We start from the raw sequence: 25,248 nt of genomic DNA on the forward strand, positions 1-25,248 counted from the left end.
GAAAAAAGGCCTCATAGTACTTTTTGAGTATTTTTTCATAAATGCCAACTAATTCTGTGCTTTCCTGCCTATTAAAGCCAAAAAGTAATTACATCTTATGTTTTAGATTTAGATTTAAATTGGTAATACTGGCCATTTTGTCCACACCAAATGCAGTGACAACCTAACCTAAATATTTATTCAACTTAATTTGCTTAAATCTCTCATTTAAAAGACATTCATGAATGAGTTTTAAAGTGGGTTTCGATGCAGTTTTGATAGTCAAAAGTTAACTAGGACACAACGGGAGTTTTTCTTTTCTTAGTATTTAAATTGGACTGTTCAGGAGTATACAGTACATAGAAAACAGTGACATTTTACACCACATTGACATCTGTAAAATGCTTTAAAACCATACATGGTGTCTGAAGCAGTTACATATAAAACATTACACTAATAAGACTCATCACTTATAAAGTACTCAACGTTTAAAGTCTATACAAACGGGCAGGTTTTCCCCTGAAGTGCAAACCTCTGTAAATGTTAGTCTTATCAATGAGCAGAAAAATAAAATGTAGCACACGTAAAAGCTATCTTTTGTTCCATGGCACTGTTTACATACCCACCAGAAGTAAGCTTCTGATTAGTATTTACAAAGACTGGTGTCAACGAATATGTTGCATCACAAATTATATACATTGTTATACGGGAAGATTCAATATGATCCAGAATTGTGCTTTAGAACAAGATAAGTCAAATACATGTCACTACAGAAAGTTAATAAAAGGAAAAGTTTGCCATTTTAGGAAAATTGCATATTCACTTTCTAGCTTAAATAAAAGACTAAAGCTAGCAGCTCGCTAGCTTAGCTTAGCAAAGGAGTACAGGGTAAAAAGGTAACCTGTCTTAAAGTATAACTATAAAATGCAGTAATTACACTTTTTTTTTTCAATCATGTGTCTGCAACCAGTACAAAATACAATGTGTCATGATTTGCCATTTTACTGGGTATTAATCATGTTTATGATAGAACGAGGCTAGCTGTTCTCACATTTGCTAAGCTAAGCTTAGCTAAACTCATGAAGCTTTATCAGCACATGCAGTTTCACCACATAAATACAACTTAGTGCATTAAATGATTATTTCTTGTTATATTGTGTCTAGAAGGATAATGTTCATGTTAGCATTACCTTCAGTTGTTTAGTAAGATACTTTTAAGTACGTTTGTGCTTTTACATTACGTATTTAAAAGTTAAATTGGTCTACTCTCCTGCTTGAGTGCTTTTTCACAGCAAAATCAGGTTATACATGATATCAAATATACACTGTGGTAATGTAGAATTATTTTTGGTGCATATTAAATGACTACATCATAAAGTGATGTGCATCTGTGCTCAGCTGAGTCCAATATAGTAGTACTCAGCCTTTAATATGATTATATCCACTTAAATAATAGTATCTTTACTTGACAAGAAAGACAGTGTATCTGCAGTTTGATCTAACTCTCAAAGTGAATAAGCACAATTACCAAAATGTCACACCGTAGCTCCAGGGACAGTATTGAAATAGGATAGTGCGGTATAATTTTAATAAAATAACTTTTAAATAACTTTATAATCTTGAAATTATTGTATGTTTTTTCAATGCTGAATCTTTAAAGTGGAGAGTGCAAAACTAAGTTAGTAGCGGCTCCTATAATTTCATCTGGGTGAATTCCGGTCTCCTATACTACAGTAGTCCTACTACAGACTGTTCGCTTTAAATCAGTGCTAGCTTATTTCCCTGCAAGAATAATCACTGGCTAGTAAAAGATCAGACGGTAAATAACAAAATGCAACTACTTCATGATCAACAACTTTTTGGCGGTATTATTTCAGGGTCTCAACGCGTGAAAGGGTAAAATACACTAAAAATGTTCCTCCCTGATGTTTTAAACAGTAGCTGATAAAACAAACTTCAGCATAACGCTTATTTGGAGCTGTAGGCTAGCTTCATATCTTGACTTTAAAGCTAACGCATGTGATGAGTCCTTAAAGCTTCCACGGAAATGCAAAACATTTACAAATCTACGACAGCTTGTACAGAAGTCATATGATTAAAAGCTCTGATGCAGTTATTAAACCAAACTTATGATTGACACTTTTATTTTGTAAACTCTTCAATGTGAAATTTATATTCCCTTTTAACTCAAGGTCCATCTACAAGTTCTTTTTCCTGAGTCTTTATTTGAATATCAACGTCTTCATAACCAGTAGAAAGCACAGGAAGAAGTTGGTAAGTGGACCTTGATTCACACGTTTCTTTGCATCAAACTACAATTTCTCACAGCAAGATTAATCTTGACCTAATTAAAACGGTATAATTTTCCTCTATTCATAAAGGTTTCGAGGAAATTTTGGGATTTAAGTTGTTATATTTCAAAAGAGATGTGTGACAGCGTAAAAAAATTCTGGATTGTTATTCGAAAAAAGTGTTAAAATTAGATAAAATCGCAATGTTTTCAAAATAATTCAAAACAGTATCTGAAAGTTGCGATTATAACATAATTCTGCAATATCAAGTTGTAATATTTCCAAAGTAATGCAAAATTTCAAGAAAAGTAGCAATATAATGAAATTTATAATTTTAGTTTTTATATTTCAAATTTAAGATAATAATAAGGGGAAAAGCCGTTCCATGTCAAAAGGCATTTGTGGAGTTTGAGTTGTCACCCAAAAGCACTTTAACATCAGAACTTTTAGTATATTGAAATTAAATCACATTGTGTGAGATGTGCTGTGTTAACATTGTTGTATTCCACTAAAATGTACCACTTATTACTTTAAATGATCGTGTTTTTCCTAAAACGTTTTCACCTCTTTCCTCAAAATATTCACATTTTCCTCTTATGACCTTTTTCCTCAAAATGATAAATGCCAACTTTATGTTCAAAACGTGACTTTTTTTGCATAAAAAATTCATTCTTCTTTAAAGTCCAAAGGAATTTCACACTTGCTTTCAAGAAATTGTTGTGATTTTGTAGTGAAAACGGAACATTTAGAACGTTTGATGAAGTTATGAGGTCTTTCCTTTAAACGTAAATCCTTAGCCCAAATATATTTTTGTACAAAATATTACGACAATTTCTTTTTTTTTTTTAAATGCTCTGTTTTGAAAATATGACCTTTTTTCCGGTAGGATTATGATGTTATACCCATTATTTTCCTTCCAGTAACCCTTACACTGATAACTAAGTTAATAAACTGGAACAAGGACTTTATGAGAGATCAGCGAACAAAATTCATTAGTATTACATGGCAGTATCACTCGGATTGGTTTACAAACTGAGGAATGTGATGAAGAGAAGAGTGTAGAAGTGGAGAGCTTCAGTTTCCCTTCAGTTTTAACTGTACTTAAGTTTGTTGCGTCACTTTGCTGTCAACGACAGATCAAGCTTAAAAACAGCACATGTGGAACATCATGTTTGCTGGTTTTAGAAACAAACTCGACACGTTAAAAACTACAAGTGCAGAGGACGGATCCCATTTGTTATAAACATCAATATTGCACAGAAGCAGCTTATTTGGACGAGCATTCTACATCGTAATCAGACGTTTTTCTTCGGAGAAGGTTTTGATCAGGACAAAAGCTACTAGTGATATGCATAAATACGGTATAAAAATACGTTACGGAAAAATCTGCGGATTTCTGTCAGGCTTTTCTCGGGCGGGATTGGGAGAGGAAAGGGATTGAAATGCATCAGAAGGTCTGATCATCGTTGCACGACTCTGTGGCGTGTCCGAAGGCTTCGCAGATGTCGCAGTAGGGCCTCTCATCGCCCGGGTTACCGCGGTAGGTGGTGTGAGGTACCGAGTCGGGGCTCTGGGCCTGGGTGGGACAGTCCTCTGTGTCGTGGAGGTCAAAGCAGTCGCAGATGTCGCAGAAAAGACGCGGGGTCGCCTTCTTTTCGCGCTTTGACACGTTTTCGTCAAACCTGTGAGAAGGAGAGAGGAGTAAAGACAAAAATGAAGTCTGGTGATGTTCCGTTTTTAAATTGACCTAAATACCCAAAGTGATTCCGAATGCATCCTAAATGCCAGAACACAAAAGCGCAGAAATGACGTGCATTAAAACACACCCCAAACACTGGTGGCGGCCGGCCCCGCATTGAATCTCTGCGCCGTTTGATTTCTAAGCATCACCACTCTTGAGAAATCTAGTTTGATTAGTGGGTGTCCTCAAAGTAGTTTAAACGTACGGTAAACATTTTATTTCATAATTCAATCAATTTTAGTAAGATAAATCCAATTATGTGTCTTAACATTTTTTAATTACCCCCATTGGGGGATGAATAAAGTATTTTTCTATTCTATTTCTATTCTATTCTAATAGCTGAAGTTCAGGTTAAATCCCACTAAATAGTTCAACTGTGCACATTTACAAGTAAGGTATAAACTGTAGGAACGGTTTAGACTTTTGTAGTCAGAAAACAGCTGGCATGATATCCTACCCACTATGTAGGTCGTTGTGATGCAGGCAGCTACGGCAGGTAACTAACGGCTAAAGTTACCGCAGCCTATGGTTTGTGTGGTCAGGTGACGCATCGCAGCGGTGGGGTGCTGGTGCTCAACAGCCACAAATACCGTCTCAGTTCAGCTTATTTTTCCTCAAAGCACCCCGTCTCCCTCCCCTCTGTATCCATCCGCCAGATGTCAGACCTCCCGTGTCCCCCCCCGAATAATTCACAGAGTGAAAAACAAGCCGTTGATCAGACTCTCGTACCACTCTGGTTCCTGATACTCTCTCTATCATCTGTACCTGCCTGCTTATGGACCAGCAGCGTAACAGAAAAAGACTCGTTTGTCCAGAGACAAACGAGAGTCTGATTTATCCGTTTCCTCTGAGCCAGAGAGCTTCACCGTTGCCCAAAAATGATTTAAAAGCATCCATATAATCTACTTAGTTAGAATGTCTGTCTAATTGACAAGATTATGCAGCTCCAAATCCTCCTTCTGTTTAGTTTTGGCAGTCTTACATCTGCTACACACAACCACCAACAGACACTGAAAAGTCTCACACATAAAGGCTACATTTAGTCGACATGTTCATTCATTTAGAGCATCACATCAGTGGAATTCTGCACCACCGTAAGTCCTCATCCTGTTACCCATTCAAGACAATGTGATGATACGGCTCCTTAAGAATCAATGTCAACGTTAAATTACAAATTCTTGTACCGATGCATGTTCTCCTTTTATTTTGGATGTCTGACAACAATCGGGCAAAGGGACTGCTGAGAAAAATGAGTCTTTTTTTTTTCTAACTCAGGCACATTGACATTGAACTTGTTCCTATGCTGATTAATGTATGTAAACTAACGAGCTTCACCGTTGAGCCGAAAACGCTCATTTGCACCTTCCAGTTTCCAAAAATACTCGACGAATCATCAACTGTGGGAGAGAAAAGGGATTTTTTTTTTTTAAATATCTGGAAATTTTCTTTAATTAAAATCCTGCAACCATGAAACAATTATTCTCCGATTCCAGTGACTAATCAAGGCTTTTCCCTCTTGGCACAGTGAAAGCTTGCCAAAAGATTTCAGAGGCTTATGCCAGAAGAAGCTGGTTTTCATTTTTCCTCATCAGGGTGATGGTTTTGGTAATTATGAGGGAAAGTTATTTTTATTCAAGTCACTAAGTTCTGGTTGAAGTTCAGCAGTAAAAAGGAGGTGTTTTAAGAGTTTATGCACCTGCGCGATTCGTACAGAGGCAGCATGTTAGAAATCCATCTTGTGAAAGAAGACTAAACCAATCAAAGATATTAATGCGTGGCCCGTTTCTCACTTCGTCTTTGTTCAATGACAAATAATTTGGGAGAAACTGGAAGCTTCCAAATAGACACCAAGTTCAACTCGGCTGAGAGAAGAGTCACGATTAAACTCCACTAAAAGTAACTTGCAGGCATAATTTTCGAAGCCTGCGATAAGGGTTTGTTTTCCGAAACATGGTGTCAAATAAAGTTATTCAGTTTGCAATAACATGAAGAGAGAGAAAAGAATAAACACTGAATCTTTGGCATCTTGCTTGAAATATTAGCCGAGTGTTTTTTTTTTGTTTTTTTTTTACCCGTCCGTCCCGTCGTTGCCGTTGAACTCAGCCAGAGCGAGCTTCTTCAGTTTGATCTTCAGCTCTTCGTTTTTCCGCTGCAGGTCCACGATCACGCTGTTCAGGAAGTTGATCTGACGGAGTCAAACGCAAACATCGTGACTTAATCGCCACCTTGAGACGAGATCCGTCTTGTCAGCAGAACAAAACGTGTCTGCGGACGGTCTCACCTGTCCCTCAGCGAACTCCTTCTCCTCCGTCAGCTGCTCCAGAGCTGCATCGCCTGCACGAGCCCCGCATTAATCAGAAAACTGGTCAACAAACACAGGTTTTATTTAATGTTTAACAATGAGAAATAGCTCCTCACCCGAGGGTGGAGCCTCCCTGTCTCCTCCCTCGGAGGCCTGCGTTCCCATCAGCGTTTGCTCTAAACTGTGAACACGACTCTGCAGCTGAGCTTTGTCCTTCTCCAGCGTCTCCACGGCCGTCTGCAGCGTCTTGGCCATGGCGTTTTCTCCTCGCAGCACTGCAATCTGCAGATAACGGAGGAGCGCTTTAAACACCTGAGTTTTAACCGGGTGAAGGGAGAGTTTTTCCCAGAAATAACACATCAGGTGTGAGTACCTCATTCCTCAGAGTTTCCAGTTCTCGGTCTTTGTCTGAGATTAGAGCACCAGTGGATCTCTGGAAGTTTCCTTCCACCTCTGTGTCTTGATTACAGATGTTTTCTCTGACGAAAAAGAGGTTGAGACGAGATACAAAGGAAAACCAGGATTAATCAAAAGGCTAGTTTCACTTGGATTTTTTTTGCACACTCTTCACACTCTTATTTTGAAAAGTCCGGGAGTTGTTTGTGTCTTTCTTTGCTCTGGTTTAGTTTTTTCTTAGTGCCTTGTTTTAGTCTCTGTTCTAAGTTCTCATCAGGTATTTTGTTTGAGTTTTATTACTTCTCACTCACTTATTGTATTCTTGTTTCTCGTCTTTACCCCTAGATGTCCTCAGTTGTCTTGGTCTTGTCCCCTGGTCTCATTCACACCTGTCCCCTGGCAATCACTCACCTGTCGTCACTCTATTCATCAACCCTTCCAGTATTTATAGCTCTCTGGTCATTTGCCAGTTGTGGTAATTTCCCTGTGGTATCTCAGTCAGTCCTCTTTAGTCCCGTTTGTTGGTTCTGTTGCGAGTTTGTTAATGCTGCTTTTAAAGCACCTTTAGTTTTTTTAATGAAATAAATCAATAAAAGAGAAAGACAGTGATACATGTGGGTCACCTTCAATAAGCTCACAGAAGTAAAACTTTCTGTTTTGGGACTCGGGTTTCAAGTCTTCAGTCTTCACCAACTATGCCCAAAATCTGCTTTAAGTTTGCAGTGTGTTGATGTCATTTGTAAGTGTGCGATGGAGGAAATTCTACTCTTTGTGCTGCAAACTCTAGATTTGCCTCCCTGGTCCCTCATCATCTTGCCCAAAGTTAAGTGTAAATTCAAGTTTTGGCATTTTGATGCAGTGATGAGTATCTCTGCAGAAGATATTCTGCAATAATGAAGTCAATCTTTGGTATCTCAGTGGTGACGAAGGTGCTGACACATTTACACTTTCAACCTGCATTCATGACTGTGAACTTTTGGTGATGACCAAATGAAGATGGCAAGTATAAGCGTCTGAAATGAGTTTTCTCTGGAGGGCCTCGAGCGTACTCTTAAAGGTCGTAAGGCTCAGAGGAGACCCCGTCGTTCTTTCAGAGACCCTCTGAGGCCAATCACGCTCAAAAACTCAACAAGGCATCTTTAAGTTGACTCTGTTTTTAAATAAAGAGCTTTAACTTTTTCATATTAAGTCCAACTGATGGACCTCGCAGTTTCCCTCTCCCGTCCTGAAATAAAAACCTGCCAGTGAACCTGAGGCGGGTCCGGGTTGTAGTAGCTGTGAGTCGGCAGATTAACAGAACCTGAGACCAGCTGACACTCCAGAACGTCTGCTCCAACATCCAAACAAGTCAAGAGAAACATATACTCTTGACAAATCACATCTACATTTCGTTCTGTTCACTTCAAAACACACACCGCCGACACACCTATCACTTCTGCTCTAATTGCAACCTTTTGCATCTCCCTTCGACCGAAAAAAAACCACCAAGCTGCCAGCTCGTCCTCGCATCCCTCCGACTTCACCGCTGTGATCGTACAAACATGTACTCGTCTTTGATCTAAGACTGTCGCCCTGCCTCAGCTGTTCATCACCCCCATTTTCTCAAACCTTCAGCTGCAGTCGCAGCTGTGCAACGTTTTCATCCTCTGATTTCTGAGCAGAAGTTTCTGTGTCTGACTGGCACAGAAGTCACAGTCATAGCTTCTTTTGTCTCCAGACTTTGAAAAAGGATTGAAACTAGACCCAACAGGAGCACAGTGACAAGACGTAGAGAAGAAAACCACATTTTAAAATCTGTCTTCAACATTGTGCCCATCTCAGAAAATGGTTCTAATCTCATTCCGATTGTGCTGCAACAAACTCCTAAATTAGCTAAAGATTTAAAATGTCAGATATTTTATTAGGAGATGGATTTATCAAAGCGCTGACAGCTAGATATATTATTAGCTGACAACCAAAGAACGTTCCCTTTAGCTTCAAATGAGAAAGGTATATAGTATGCTGTATATTTGAAAGGTTTTGTGTCTCCTCTTATTCACCAGGTTTCAAACGTACTTTAGATATTAAATGATTTCCACTCGCACGCAAACATGCTGCTGAATTTGAAGGGAAGCAGGTGACACGCAGGTAAGGTCTCCAGCGTAACAGCCTGGAACCAAGGCGACACGTGCACTGCATCCCTGAAATGTTCACGTCAGCTCTGGATGCAGATGATAATCAGACAGTCACTTAACAGTAAGTCCAAAGTAAGTGCACGTAGAAATAAAGCAGGTAATCCAACAAAGAACTTTTGGTGAGAATGTGAGATGAGAGTAAGAGAGCAGCTGCTGCGCCATGCTGCCTTCTGCTGGCCTGCTTCTACAAATAGTTGCCAACACAAAAACAACCATCGTTTCAATCATAAAGGGAACATACAGCATAAACTATAGATGAAACACTTCCACTTCCACGGAGTAGACTTTGCATCAAGTCCTGCCTCCTGTGTGCTCTGACATGACAACAGAGCTGCAGTGATTAGCCGGTGAAGCCACCAACCAATTTACAGCAGGTTAACTGGCTTCTGTTTCGATAGCTAATTAGATATTGGGCAGTTTTGTAAGAAAGTGTTCAGATATTCCTAAAACTGCTGATTTTCTTGAGACATTTACCCCTGAACCAGTTAACGAGGTGCTGAATTAGAGAGTCACCCTGTAACAATGAGAGCAGAATCTCACAACCAAACTGCAGCTTTCTTCAAATGTTTGAACCAAATCCATCGATTCTTTTTCATTTTTAACTGTATAGAAGTGTGTTGACTAAGACTGTAAAACGTTCTTAAATCTGCACACTGAGACTACATTACGATACACTGAGGCTGGATGTAATTAGTTTTCCGTTACGAGGTTAAAACATGAAGAATCCGATTAAAACTGTGAGATTAAAATCTTCACACATGAAGCACATTTTGAGGCAGAAATACTGACCTTGTTCATAACTTCAAATGAATTTAGTATAATTTGGATTACACAATAAAAGAAACACTTCTAACCATCCATCTATAGAGCCCCTAAAGGTTACATTTTCAGAGTCTAAATCACTTCCCAGCTTCTTACCTGGTCTTCATGTCTGGCTGTAGACTGTTGCGCTCCTCATTGTGCTGCGAGTTAAACACAAACAAATATAGCGGTATTTAAATAGAGGCTAAACCCGTCTGAGCTAGAAGAGTTTAGTCACAGCGGGAGGTCAAAACCTCTCTACGCCAAAACCCGTTTATCAAATAACCGCTCGTGGCTTCACAAAGCCCCATCTTTAACAGGATATAGTACGCATTTACGTAATGGGAAATTCGGAAAGGCCAGTACCTCGTCGAGATGCTGAGACTTCTGGGAGGCCAGCTTCAACTCCTCACTTAGAGGGAAAAAAGAAAGAAAGAAAGAAAGACAGTCAGGTCTCTGATATCTGTGTCACCGTCACTGCTGCATGCTAATATGCAAACATACACAATACACATCGAGATGAATACTAAATAAAAGATGTTCAGGTTGCTGTTTGTTTTCATGGATTTTAGGGGAAAAACATTTTTTTCGTTTTGAGTCCACCTCACAACGGGAGTCGGACCATCCAACCAACCAGCACTAATGCTCAGAGCGGCTCTAAATGTTACTAAAAGAGGAGTTTGTCTACAATCCTGTGTGACCTCTGGAGAGCCATTACTCCAGCTATTCCTACATCCAGATTTACAGGCAAATTAGTGTGTGGCTGCAATCCAGGGGGAGCGCAGATGTGTTCGATCACAGTTTGTTTGAAACAAAAAGTACACCCTCTTTTGTTTTTAAGATTTAATGTATGAGGAGATCATTTATAAAACCTGGGTTTTACCAGGTCTGACCAGAGGTACATACAACCTCATTTGAACAACAATACGTGACATATTACCCCGTGTCATTATTTATTGAACAAAAACTAAGTGATCCAACAGCTTGTAGAACCTCCTTTAGCAGCAATAAGTAATGGTTTTCTGTATGATGTCATCAGTCTGTCACATGGTTGTGGAGGAACTTTGTCCCACTCTTCTTTCCAACGTTGCTTCGGCTCATTGAGGTTTGCAGCATTGGTTTATGCACAGCTCTCTTAAGGTCCCACCACAGCATCTCAGTCAGGTTGAGGTCTGGACTTTGACTGGACCATTGCAGCACCTTGATTCTTCTCTTTTTCAGACATTCTGTTGTAGATCTGCTGCTGTGTTTGGGATCATTGTCCTGTTGATGACCCAGTTTCGGCCCAGCTTTAGCTGTCTGACAGATGGCCTCACATTTGACTCTAGAATACTTTGGAATACAGAGGAGTTCATGGTGGGCTCACTGACTGCAAGGTGTCCAGGTCCTGTGGCTGCAGAACAAGCCCAGATCATCAGCCCTCCACCACCGTGCTTGACAGTTGGTATGAGGTTTTTGTGCTGATATGCTGTGTTTGGTTTTCTCCAAACGTGCTGCTGTGCATTATGACCAAACATCTCCACTTTGGTCTGGTCTGTCCAAAGGACATTGTTCCAGAAGTCTTGTGGTTTGTTCAGATGTAACTTTACAAACCTAAGCTGTGCTGCCATGTTCTTTTTAGAGAGAAGAGGCTTTCTCCTGCAAACAAGCCATACTTGTTCAGTCTTTTTCTAATTTTGCTTTCATGAGCCTCGGGGTGAACTTGCTGGGACGTCCACTCCTGGGAAGATTGACAGCTGTCCTGAATGTTTTCCACTTGTGAATAATCTTTCTCTCTGTAGAATGATGGACTCGAAATAGTTTGGAAATGGCCTTATAACCCTTCCCAGATTGATGGGCAGCAACAGTTGCTTCTCTAAGACTGGTGTCTTTCCTCCTTGGCATTGTATTAACACACACCTGAATGCTTCAAACCAGCAAACTGATAAAACGTCTGCTTTTATAAAGGTGCTCACACCTGGCTGATACTAACCTTCTTAATTCCTGTGGAAGCAGTGAGGCAGGACTTTGTTTTTTTACACACTACTTCTACATTTTGTTTTAGTTTTTTGTTAAATTTTAACTGTAATAGGAAATGTGTTGTTGTTCAAGTACCTAATTTTAAGATGATTCTCTCTTTTTTTTTTTTTTTTTTTTTTATTATATCCTGACAAGTAAACCCTTTTCACATGACAACGTTTCACTGATCTATTTACTCAAACACAACTGTCTCATTTAAGTAATGACCAAAGCCATCTGCACGGATCAGCAACATTAGCAACATGGTACTAACAAACAGACCTGTTGATAAACAGGTGCAGGTAAATTAAAACATGTACGAAAATTAGAGGTCATAAGCATGGCGAATCTGTGCTGGGCAGTTTAGCTCCAATCAAAAGCTACTTCTGCTTTATCAAATGAACTCATTTCTACCATTTTCACACAATTGTCATGGTTAAGTTTTCAGTCTGATTGAATTGGTGTCATTTCTTCAGTATTTATTCTGTAATTTGTACTGTATTTCCTCAGTTTGTTCTCTTGTTCTCGGGTCTAGTCTTGTCTTCAACTCACTGTTTACACCTGGATTCATTCGCTTTCTCAAAGAGTCCCGATTTCCTTTGTTAAATGCAAGATATTCTTCGTTAAATTCTTGTGTTATGCCAAGATCAAGAGCCACCCTTGTGTAGTTTATTCAGTGTTTTTTGGATTTTATGTTTTTGGGGTTTTTTTTGGGGGGGGGGGGGTCCTGCCAATAGAGAACCTTTGTTTAAAAAAAAAAAAAAAAAAAAAAAAAAGGTATAAGTGGTCCCCATCTGCCTGCCTTTTGCCTGAGAGCCTGCATTTGGGTCCATACACCACCCCCCACAAGGCAAACACAGAATCTCTAAATGCTTTCCACAGTACAGGACAATGGACTAAAGACCGTGGTTTTGTGTAGATATTTAATACTTTTTGTCTGGGGCACAGACGTCGGTTAAGTCCAGACTTTACCCCAGCAAAGATGGATTGGAGGTTTAAGCAGTGGCATAGAAAAGGACATTACCTCTTCATCACCATCACAAGTATTGGATAAGGTTCAGAAAATATCAGATACATGTGGTTCAGATTTCTTCAGGTACTTAAAAATTAGGACCTATTTCAATAATGAGATAAAATTACATATAAAGGCGAGACAAACTTAACTGATGCATTGGTTGTGTATGAAAACAAAGACGAAAAAGGACGAGACTCAAGATTATAACCAAGTGTTCAATCTAGCAAGAAACATTCAACAAATAAGGTTAGGCAAAAATAAAAAGAAAGAGTCAGGATTTCTGCTGGCGGAATCTGATCAAATACTTTGTTACACCAAAGTTAAAATGTAAACAGACAGGTGATGGAGGAAGTGTGGAGAACAGCTGGCAGATCACTTTCCCATGTTTTGGATCCGCCCAGTTATTCAGCCTTCCTGGCAGGAAGTAATTCAAACAATACAAAGCACGTTTGGTAATGGAACAGAGCCCTCCTTCAGCACAATTTATTCGGGCAACATACCAACCAATCTGTTGGCCTGGGAGAATTTCTTGTTAAAGATGCGGTCGGCAGCCAGAAACTAAAAAAACAATAACATGAAAATGGCTTCATCACAATCCTCCAACAGAGACAGACTGGATAGATGTTGTGAAGTGTACTCAAGATATGGAAAGACTAACCTTTTTGCTAACAGGTTCACGAGTATTTGCTACATTAGAAAAAACTGACTCATACCTCATGCCTGATGCTATAGGAACTGATTTGTATGTTTTTTGTTCAGTGTTCAGCCAAGTAAGTCAAACCCCCCTCTGATAAAAGTTTTGAACCTTGTTAAAGTGGATGGTCAGTGCAGATGACTGACTTTACGCACACGGTGTTGTTCGGGCATTTATGAGTCTGGATATTTTTGGATGTAGGAACAAAATGATTTTCTGGGGAAAATGAACTTAGCTCCATGTAGGTCATTCACAGGATTTGTATCAAAGGAAGAAGTCTGAAGCTACATGTGACTGATAACCTGGTCTGAACACCATCTGCGTGAAATATTTGGCTGCCTGCTGTGTAATCACATTCATCATGCCTCTGTGGCATCCTCCACTCTAACACAACAAGAGGACTTGGAGGGTAACTGCACTGTACAAAAAAAGGAAACATTTTTGTCCATGTTATGATATATGAGGTCCGGTCCAGGTAAACCATCACTTCTTCTGAGTCTCCATCACCTGTTTGCACGCAAAAAGATTTAGAAATGACTTTGAACGAGAAGTACAGACGTAACAGTGAAGCGGCTGACATCAGCTTCTGTGTCTCTACTTGTTTCTACTTAAAACTACATTTTAGAGGATGTTTGTGCTGGATGTTTTTATGGATCTCCAATAAAAGTATTTATGGGAATCAGAGTGAGGATGCATTAAAGCTGTAAACAGACTACAAATGTATCACCTGCTGTTCACGGATGGGTTTTGTTTCGTTATCGTGGGCTAGGTTGCTCAAATCAAACTCAAAAACACACACGACTCCTTGACTGGGACTTTGCGCGTTTGAGCTACGTGATACCTGCAAAACAAAACCAGCAAGTTACAGGCTGGTTTGTAAGATATCACAAGATAAATGTGAAGCTAGCATGCAGCGTGAACCATGTCCCCACAGGCAGAAGCTTCCATTATGGCAGTGGCACCTCGTCACAATAAAGCCCAACAGATACACTGGTCTGTTGTATCATCAGTAGCAGATAAATTGGTTTCGGTCTACAATATATATTTGACAAATACCAACAAGAAGGTGGTTGTTACTGTTGCCAGTGGTGGAAGGTTGTGCAGGACCCAAATGCAGCACACAGCAGTGCAGAGGCCAACGGATGATTGAACTGAAGTTTTCATTTAAAAGAAACCAAAGGCGCAGCTGAGCTGGGGAACCATAAACCAAACTTGGAAAACAAAAGACTGAATAACAGAACAAACCAGATGAGTGGGGAACAGAACTACAGAGATCAATGTTGGGAGTGTCTGTACAGATCTGACAAAGACTGAAATTAACAAAGGAGCAAATATGCTGAGGGGAACTACTGAGTGAGTGTCTGCAGCTGTGACTGATGGATGATGAGCTGGTGAGTGTGGAGCTGAGGACCAAACAGAGGAACTGAGGACAAAGACTAATGAGAACCAGGACTGAAAGAGAGAACGCAAGAACAGAACAAGACAAGACTAAGACCACAGATAAATGCAAACCAAAGCCAACCAACTACATACTAAATCATGAAAGAGAGAACAAAAAGGCACATCAAAAATAGACCAATAAAAAACCCGTAAGTCCAAAATACTAAGAACACAAAGAAGGAAACCGAATGAAACAAAATACAACAGCAGTTTAAGTCAGTCGGTATCTAACTATTATAATATATGGTGAAAAGTTAACCAATAACTCTATTATTATCATATTTTCAGGTTTGTATACAACACAAATGTTTTGTACATTGAGAAGCTCACTGTTTTTACGTATTTTTACTCAGAAGTCTGTCCAGGAAAACGAAAAACTTTTTCAGTTCATTTTAGTAACATGTGAAACACACCAGACTTTCTGTTCTGTGCCGTCATGAGACGCCCCGACCTTCCAAACTGAGTGAAGTGAGCGGCAGCCAGGATAAAAGTGAAGGAAAGGAGCTCCAATGCTTCCTTAATTATCTCCTTTAGCGTAGGATCCACCAGATCATCCTTTATGAGAAAAAGGGGGTAATTCTGTCCGCCCCAAGTCCTTATATTTCACTTTTTTCTTTCCTTTTTCAATTAAATTCTTGATAATAAACTAATACTCGTTATTATCTCAATACACATCACATAAGATTGTGATAAGATTGCATTGAATAAAGCACCTTTGTAGAATTTTTACTGAACATTTGTAGTTTCAGTGTTGCAGACCCACGTCACAGTGTGGTCAGATTCAGCTGGTCGTCTTTTCCTAAGTTCTTGCAAATTTCTCCGACCGCCCTTCCTTAACCCAATGACATTTTCCATTGGGGTCAAGGAGAAGAGCCTGGGACGAGACGATAGAGGGTCATTTTGGCTATTTGACTGGACCCCTGGCCTCACCAATCCTCACCAAACTATTTGCCATGACAAAGAATTTCTTTCTCTGGACAAACAACGTCAGACAGCCTTCCCAGTCGCTGTAAATGTCTTCACTTCCACTCTGCCAATGCAGAAACAGACGCAGCACTTATGAAGGCAACACAGAAATAAGCAGCCATATGTGTAGTTTCACGCCACAAATATCTGAGTTAAACGTGACCCCCGGATCGCATACTGATTATTTATTGCCATAAAAGAAACAGTTTGCTGTGGATGACTCCTTCTCACAGCAATGCAACAATTTTTATGTACATATGACTAATGAACATAAAATATTTTTGGTAATAACTCCTCTTTAACGGACACACCAGTCTGGGTTTGACTACAGTAGCGCCACCAAACACAAAGCACACATGTGAGCTGCAGTGCTTACAGCTGCTCTCTTTTCGCACAAAGCCGCACTGTTTCAGGACAAACAGCACACACATACACACTGATGTCACAGCGAGAGAAGAGGCCGTGTCGGAGCCAGGCGGTCCGAGGAGGAGAGGAGGGATTGCATAACAGCAGCAGAAAGAGGAAGGACGCGCCTCGGAAAGGATGGAGGAACACAATGTTGGGACGACGCAGGATGGAGGAGGGAGAGGAAACGCAGCATAACAGCTTACAGTTTTAACACGACTATTTGAATAATTTAGGCATACAGAAAGTAGCAGACAGGATGACGCTGCTTTATTCTCTGGTTGTTTGTTGACATTTTTTGTGTCTCCATCTGCTGCTCCTCCTCCAGGAAGCTCCATATTGATGACTGTAATTTAGCCAGTTAAACCCATTTGGAGCTCTGACATCACGAGCCAGGGGGGTGTGGCAGGATGATGCAAAGACTTAGAAACACACACATGTCCACGCACACACACACACACACACACACACACACACACACACACACACACACACACACACAGGCACATGACAGCTTCACGCGGCACAAGGTCTAAAAATAGACCTCAGCGTCAGGCTGGAGAGCGCCATAAACAAAACACGCACGTTTATTCCAAGACATGGAGGCATTCAGATTTCTGTGAGACTTTAGGTTTCTCATTTCTATCCACTGTGATCTTCTATGCTTGAGCCAAGTCAAAAAATGTAGTATAAAAACGCATGGCATTCAAATAATAATCAATGATCAGAGAGGAAAACAAAAATTATTTCTCCCATGAAATTGTGATGCAAACACAACATTACTTAGTTTTTATCGAATCATACTTTGTAACCAGATTCAATTATAGCCAAGCATCACCATATTATCATATCCTGTCATATCATTAGTATCTGGACTATGTGGAGATGTTACAGCCTTTCGTTGAACTGAGCTTTTCAGAGGAAAACAACGTGATGATGCAAAGTGCACAATCCACCTGCAGCTCTCTATTGTTCTGTCTTTCTGCATTGAAGCCACATGGTTCCTCAATTTAAAAAAGAAAAAAACTTTGGCTTTGTGACATTAATTTCAGCAACTCTGTTATTTTATTTCACGAATTGGTCACTTGATGATCCCCCTGATTTAATATGCTCCCACACAATAAGAAAAGCACTTTTATCACGCAGTTAATCAGTTATGTAATCCACTATGTCCAGTCTGGATTCATTTTTGTCAGTCACATCATCTATCTACCGCACTGAAACCTGGTCACGTGGTTTCCGCATGTTGTGGGATGATAAATTTAGATATTTTAAGACCATTTCTGACGACATTTTTGTTCTAGAAGGTGAAATACTTGAACTTAGAGAGCCACTGAGTGTTGCGCTGGTAAAACAACACGAATAAAACCTGGAAGTAAAACTCTACGTGGAGGCCTTTAAGCTGCTTACAAATCATTCAATGCTAAAGAGTAATGTTTGAAATAATGTTTTTAATGCGTTTCTAACGTGAGTGGAGCTTTTGCTTCAGACTTAATGAGTTAATGGTCCGAGGACGTCCTCGACCAAATAAATCTGCACTTAAAAAACGATGTTACGACGCGGCCGGTAATGAAGCTTTGGCAGAAACCGATGCCAACACCGATGATTACACAACTAAAGCCAGTAAGAACCTACTCAATGATTTTAAATTCATACATTAATGAATCGAACCAAAAGCTTTTCCAAAAACTCAAAGCTATCGTGTGAAATAAAGGTTTTCATAATACAGGTTTTTATATCGAGGCCCTGATACCCATGGGGGGGGAAATTCCTTCTGACTGTGATAATGAGTACAGTGCATTGTACTCCACACCATCATCTCATCCATAATCACTTAATAGCATGCTGCAGCTAATTATGGGTTTTACACTACAGTTTATAGCCTATTTACAAGTGAGAGCATCTCTCTGGAGAGTTACAGTTGGAGCCGCTTTAATAATACGTTCAACATTTTAGTTCGACCAATAAAGACATTTTCAATGTGTTTATATTGCCAACTGTGGCACCACTTCTGCATGTTTGCTTGTCCCGAATCAGGGCTTAAAAATGCAGACTGGATTTTTAAATCGTTAGCTCAGTTCCCTCGGGGTACGTTAAACAGCACCAGTGTAATGAACTGGCAGGCCGGAGGTCGCTATTAGGCAGGAAAAAACACATCAGTTATCCTGAGCACTCACATTTCCTTGCAGAGGACTCCGATCCGCTGGTTTTCCGTGCTGCTCTGCTCCTTCGACAGACTGAGCTCTTCCTGGTAGTTGGAGTTCTGCTGTTTCAAAGCCTCGAGCTGGAGAGGGGACACAGATGGAGGAAGAACGCCACATTACAACTCATCTATCAATCTATTAAAATCTTCTTTCTCTTGGGCAGACTGGGGTAATTTTACATTACCTGCGCCGGTGGGAAATTTTTAGAAAATCTTCCTAATTACAGCTGGAATTGCCAGATGTTTTTTCAGAGAGAAGTCTCGTCCTTTTGTGATTTAAATCACGTCCACAATTATTTTTAAAGTACTGTTTCAGTATTTTTACCAGCAGAACTGTTGGTTTATCTTGTTATACATAGCCGTGGTCTGAAATTTGACATTAACAAACTAATAAAACATTTATATAAAATTGGAAACACATGGACATCATTATATGGGCCAACTTATGAACCAATTATGTGGAAAACGGAGGCTATCGGGAGAGTGAGAGTTCAAATACTGGAGTAATGTTGGAGCTGCATTTAGTTATTCATTTATTTTTAGATGCTGATGAAAACTTGAAGCATGCAACAGCACTGAAGTACATTAGTTCCGTGAATTCTAGGAGGATATTTTGGATGATATCAATATCAGGAAGCCACTCTAAATTATAACAACACACGATTTGTATCTGAGTGTTCATATTCGACTGAATCCTGACTCGAATGTGAGTTTTTAAGTATATTTTGGAGCATTTTTTTTTTTTTTTTTACTGGATTTACTAATTTTTTAGCCTATGGGAGCTTTTACCACTGGGTCACATCTGAGGATCAGCTTAACCTCACAGAGGTTGAGAACCTCTGTCCCTGGGGACACTTGCCATCCCAACAGTAACAAATCTTTTCAGATGCGCAGTTAAGATTTCATTGTCCACCTCCTCTGTCATGTTAATCCCGATTTACAGCTTTACAGCCTTCTGAAGTTCAACTCACGCCACAGGCTCAAACTGAGGCCGAGTGAACATTTTTAAAAAGCATTTTCACACACGTGGCCCCAAAATGATGGAAATACAGCACTATGCTGTAGTAGTTCATTCCCGTGGGATGGAGGCAGCTGGATTCTTGTGAGATTGAGATCATGCAATACCAGAAGCTGTGACCTGCTCGCCTAGGAGGCTAGTTTGGATGGTGCAAGTACACAAGTTACCTTATACCTTGTGAGCATTTCTTTCCTGAAGTTGAAAAAGTGGAAGAGATGTTTTATGAATTTTCTTTACAGGCTTCAGTTAGAGATTAATTTCAAACTGGCTGCTGGAAGGGCTTAATTGGTGAAAATGACTGCCCCTTTCCAATCACTTTTTAAACTATCTGATTACCGTTTGGTGACTGATTGCACTGCACGATGGACATCTAGGTTAGGCTAAAACGAATGAATAATTCATCATCTGGGTGGTCACACAATCTATCTCGGCCTATAAGAGAGCCATTTACCCTCCAAGCAGTTTAAAAAAAAAACAAAAAAAAAAACATGGTAAATATGTAGGCTTGTAAATGTAAAACTTGAGCAACATCAAGTAAAGTTGTATATGACCTACAGGTACTCAAGAGATAGCGACGTGAGCACAGCATCATTTGTGGCAAATTTTGACAACCGTATCCGACATTATCTACATGAATGGCTGAACAGGCTGACGCTTTTGAGAAAATAACATTTTTGTGATTGCAAACCAATTTTCTGCAACCCTTTTTATTGAAGGATTTTTGTTTTGTTTCAAATTAAGTGAATACCCCAAAATGACTAACAGACAAAACAGATGCAGGATCCTGTCACACTGCCATACAAAAGCTGGAGCCTGTGAGCGTCATTTGGTTTGTGAATCTGTTTAAATCGTATAAAAATATGAGCACACTTACTGACATGATTGTTCACTGAATAAGATGCTGACAACATAATGTGATGCCTGCTTTCTGTTCAGTTGGACAGATTCAACTTACAAAATCTCAATCGAAAGAAAATGACGAGTCATTATTAATAACACTAAAAACAATATGTAATGCCTTCACATTTCTGATGATCCAGCAAACAGCAGTGCGAGTTAAATCTGTGTGAAAGTAAACACAAATGGCCCCAGAAACATTCACTCCTTGGATTTCAACCCAAGCTAACTTTCTCCTTTATGTTCCAGTTTGAAATCCAGGAATCCAAACGCATCCGAAATCACTCCTGACAGTACTTCGACGTGCTCCTCAGACATGTGCGGCTCTGTTATATCTACAGCTCTAGAACAGCAAAGGTCAATAAATAATAAACAAGTATAACTTTGAAGTCTATAGGTTTGCTGCAGATGGCAACAGATAAAATAAGGAAACCCTCACGGAAGCTTTCTGCTCTATGTTTCTGTTTGTCAAGTGTGACATCAGCTGTCTTCTGGATGCCCCCCACATATATACATCTCCAAAGTAACATGTGGTCTACAAGGCAAGCACATTAAGCATTCAAGTAAGTGAATGCATTAGAAACATGAGAATTATCCACAATTAAGTCTTAAATCTACACCATGAAAAACAGTGTGGTGGAGCAGGAGATGGACTCACATTGACAGCAAGGAGCCGACAGTCCTACCTGGTAGTGAGGTGAGTAGATGTTGCTGGAGTAACCCTGATGCAGAGCAGCTATGTCCATTCCTACACAGCAAACCACTACTGGATTTTCAGTGTTATTCACCTGCTAAACAGTAGCGGTGTTGATACTGTGCCTCCGCTCTGGCTGTAAAACGCAAGCTGAGCATCAATAAACCATCAGCACTCATCTCCTGCCGCGCACGGCTGCCAGAGGGAAATGGAGAGCGTGTCGCCTGAGCAGCTTCCCTTCCTCTCTGACAGTCAGGTTAAAGAAGCTGCACATTTGCATTATGTAAGCCCGATCAAGCTCCTCCCCATTTTCACCCCCACCTCTCTGCAGCTCACAGTGCACACACACACACACACACACACACACACACACCTCATTCATGGTGAATTTCAGCATAGAAACTCCACATATTACAGTGCACTGCACTATTTATTGATGTCGACTCATGTGCGGTCTTTAGTTGGTCCAACTAAAGCTGCAACTTACTGTAATTGTTTTCTTTATTGGCATTTAAAGCAACACAAGAGAATTTGGCAAATGCTTTGCTCTTTGGCTCCCCCTGCAGCTGTAGGATGTAACACCACTGTCAAAAAAATAAATCTCAGTGTGAGCCCTGCACATGTACAGCCGTACAGCTGAATTTTTGTCACGTTAAAGAGGCCACAAAAATGTCAGATAACTGTAAAGCAAAACGGTGTGGTGCAGGGCTGGAAACCAACGTTGTGAACTGTGGTACTTTAGTTTCAGGCCCAGAATGCACACAACAGAACAAGTCTGCATTTACTGACTGTACTTCAACACGACTGAGAAGCACATAGTTTTAGGGTTCACAATCTTCTCCAGTGTTGCTTTAGCTTCTCTGCTGTCACGTCATTTAAATCCATCTTTCACATGTACTTTGCAATCTTCCCCTCGTCTGTAGAGTTTTAGGAAACGATTAGATGCACAAACACGGAAGATATAATAGAAAACATTACCTCATGGTCAGGCTTGGTATTTTAAACAAGGAAAGCTAGAGTCACAAAAGTGAAATAAGTTGTTATACCAGGCTTGGCAGTCACCTTGCTCACCTCATGTCTAGTTTGGTAAAAGATGCTCAAGTGTTTCCTATGCGAAAGGAGATAATAAAATACAAAGAGAAAACTCTTTTTCTTTGTGTCCAGAGAGGTTGATCGATTCTAATCACAGTTGCCACTTGGATACTTCTCAGTCAGTTAAGAACTATTAAGTCAGAGTTCTTACTCAGGATTAAATTCCCTCTTTTTGGGATTTTTATCCTGAGTTGTATCAGACCACTGCCTCCAGTATCACAGCATACAACTGCAACAATAAGGCAAACTTTTCTTCTCCAGTCTTGAAGAAAATAAAGACGCTAACCTCCTGGAATGGACATTCTGCTAACTTGATCTTAATCTGGATATAACTTGCTGTTTTGTGTAACTCCTTGTTTCCCTGAATCTTTACAGTATAAAAAGAAAGCATGACCCAATTAACCACAAAAAGTTTGAAGAAAACAAGTCAGGTTGAATAAAGTGGAATCATTCTTTATAGTCTCTCAGATTGACTGAGTCGAATAGAAGCCTTAATTTCCTTCTGTTCATCAGCTAATACCTCTAAATGCTTATTTTTTTCCTTCATTCTTAGTTAACATTGACTTTGTCGTTTATGTTGAATATTATTTCTGATTCGTTTCTTGTTTTAATGTGAAGACATTTTTTACTTCAGTTTTTAAAAGAACTATGTAAATAAATCTTTATCGGCTGGCTTTTTTGTGTTGGAAAAGAAATAAGGGAACGCCATAAATCATAAAGTTTCATTTAAAATTTGAAGAATTTACAGTATCATGTGGTATCATGTGGTTGGCTGCATGATTTCTACAGTAGTCAATTGATATAACTTAAGAGATCTGAGGCAGCAGCAGCCAGAAAGCAGTGGCAAAGACGCCAAAGAATCGCACTGCTTTGCGTCACCAAAATCCTAAATAATTCAGTTCATTCTCACGGGATGAAATGAACCAGCAAATAAACGAGACTGTGAGGACAAAGCCAACACAAAAAGACAACCAAGAAGGTTTGTGGAGTGACAAACATGAAAACAAAAGAAAAAAATGCTTATATTCCGTCTCTTTCGCCTACTTCACTCCACAATCCAAAGATATCGCACGACAAAGAGCAGCGTTCACGCAGCTGAAGTGATAACGACAATGGGTTAGATTATTATCAATCAAAAGGATCAATCATTTTTCTGTCGGTTCTTTAACTGATGGTGAGGCAATTATCTGAGAGCCCAGCCCATGACGGGTCAATCTCAAGTCAACTGTCATTAACCACAGCAGTGTTCTGTCCGTGCCGGCATCGTCGTCATCGCCACACACCCTGCAGCTCGCTCTGACATGTGCAGGATTACATCACACCCCTCATCATGAGTGGAGAGAAGAAGAAGCAGATGTTGGAGCATTCCTGCTGAATAACTGCCGAGCAGCATGTGTGTTGGTTTTCCTCCCGTTCTCCCTGCGGTACTAAAATCTAAAACGCTTTTCATTTTTAATGACGCACGTGGATCTAAGACGTACAGTTCGCCGTTGGTTCCCAATTTGTCCGCTGTGGTTCTGTTTGTGTGCCCTGTTAATAATGCACACACACCTATCTGTTCATCTGGAATGAGAGTGACAGAAAAGAGGAGCGAAAGCTTTGAAAATTTACAACAAACAGCAGTTAAACTTGTGGGCCGAGTGGGATGTGTTTATTTTGGGTGCGGATTTGCATAATAATGGTGCGTGCAATTAAAATTACGTAACTCAAAAATGACTAACATTGAAAAGATCAATATCCAGTTAGGTAAAACTTGAATTTAACCCCTTTAAATGTATGTTTTTAAGACATTCTATAGTGTTAAAGAAGAGTTATGGACATCTTAAGTGTACACGTGTAATTATATATAATTGAGTATAATTACAGCAAGTGTTCAGACTATTTTAGGCACGGCACCATTAAAATAATAGTTTTTGACTAATCAATTAATAAAATGTCATATCAGTTTATACCTACCGGTATGTTTTACCTCAAGGACTAAATGGTAAAGAGGTAAAATTCTCACACATAAAGGCCTAATCTCAGTGTCTGACCTTGGCCCTACCTCTCTATTTAGCCTCTTTTCTCCAGCAGACCAAGGAGTAGTGATCATGTAGCACTTCAGTTTTGCCTTTGAGGGGTATTTGGATGATGAGACAGTTCACTGATCCCCAAAAAGAAAAGGGCAAACCTATCCCTGCAAAACAGAGAGGTAGGACCTGTGGCAGGGCTGAGGCGATTGGGCAAAGTGAAAGTGTTCCTTCATGAATGGCAGCTATTGAAACTGCGCTACCACCAACTATCCACTTCTCTTTCTGTCATGACGATCTGGAGCTCAGATGCGGCACATAGTGGAGATGAGTGAATAGTAAGAAAGCAAGAGGGCACCAGAGAGCCGCAGACGGATGGAGCAGCTGGAGGTACACCGCATTTCGAGGAGAGGGAACAACACCAAGCTTAGAGATGGCAGTGAGACTCAAAGGCAGCCGGGCTTCACGGTTGGTGGAATAAATATGATGACTAGGACTGACTTGCCCCCGTTACAAGCAGTTAATTCGAGGATCCTGACGTGAATAAACAGCATAAACCCTGCAGGCTGCAGATGCTGAGCTCATGTATGTGCACGGGTCTGTGCACAAAGTAAAACACATCCAAGCGTACAGCGAGCTGGACCTTGAAAATGTAGCATAGCTGCAATAATAAAAAAAAGCACAGCGAGACGGATTAAACAGTCCCAATTGTTAACATGTGTGGCTGACCAAAAACTTTAAACAAGGAGAGTTTCACTGGAATCAAACAAGACGTCCGCGCTACTTCCTGAGATACAGTCATCCATATTTAGGATGATTGTTTGAAGATTGAGTCATTTTGTGATAAAAACACTCAGCCAAAGATGATGTTCTCAAATGAGTACTTACTTTGCCGAATAGCTTCAGAGGTAATGACATTATTATTTTAGCTGGCAAACTCACCAGCTCATAAAAATGAGAAGCTGCTTTTGGTTTATCCTGATCTGATGCAGCTGGAGCCGTTTTACAGCATATTTAATGCATGAGAACAGAAAGCTGAACAACAGGTGAAGAAAATAATAAGGCCGAGGCTTGACAAACAGAAGAAAACTCACGGAACAAGGTGTATTCACAGCGTTCTGTTGAAGATAAAT

The 25,248-nt window shown here is 40.1% G+C and overlaps 1 protein-coding gene across 4 annotated transcripts in view; it reads right to left on the bottom strand.

Annotated features, from left to right (window-relative positions):
• Positions 1 to 285: 285 nt before the first annotated feature.
• Positions 286 to 25,248, bottom strand: part of clip1b (CAP-GLY domain containing linker protein 1b) — a 44,538-nt gene continuing 19,575 nt past the window's right edge. For all 4 annotated transcript variants that reach the window (XM_075455930.1, XM_075455931.1, XM_075455928.1 and 1 more), the window contains 8 exons: positions 18,380 to 18,486; positions 10,051 to 10,096; positions 9,802 to 9,845; positions 6,687 to 6,792; positions 6,430 to 6,595; positions 6,293 to 6,345; positions 6,084 to 6,196; positions 286 to 3,952 (listed from right to left, as the gene is read on the bottom strand). In XM_075455930.1, the coding sequence (XP_075312045.1) occupies positions 3,718 to 3,952; positions 6,084 to 6,196; positions 6,293 to 6,345; positions 6,430 to 6,595; positions 6,687 to 6,792; positions 9,802 to 9,845; positions 10,051 to 10,096; positions 18,380 to 18,486 (870 nt within the window). In that variant the 3' untranslated portion in view covers positions 286 to 3,717. The remainder of the gene's footprint in view (positions 3,953 to 6,083; positions 6,197 to 6,292; positions 6,346 to 6,429; positions 6,596 to 6,686; positions 6,793 to 9,801; positions 9,846 to 10,050; positions 10,097 to 18,379; positions 18,487 to 25,248) is intronic.

Source organism: Odontesthes bonariensis, chromosome 22, assembly GCF_027942865.1.
Source record: "Odontesthes bonariensis isolate fOdoBon6 chromosome 22, fOdoBon6.hap1, whole genome shotgun sequence".
Classification (NCBI taxonomy): domain Eukaryota; kingdom Metazoa; phylum Chordata; class Actinopteri; order Atheriniformes; family Atherinopsidae; genus Odontesthes; species Odontesthes bonariensis.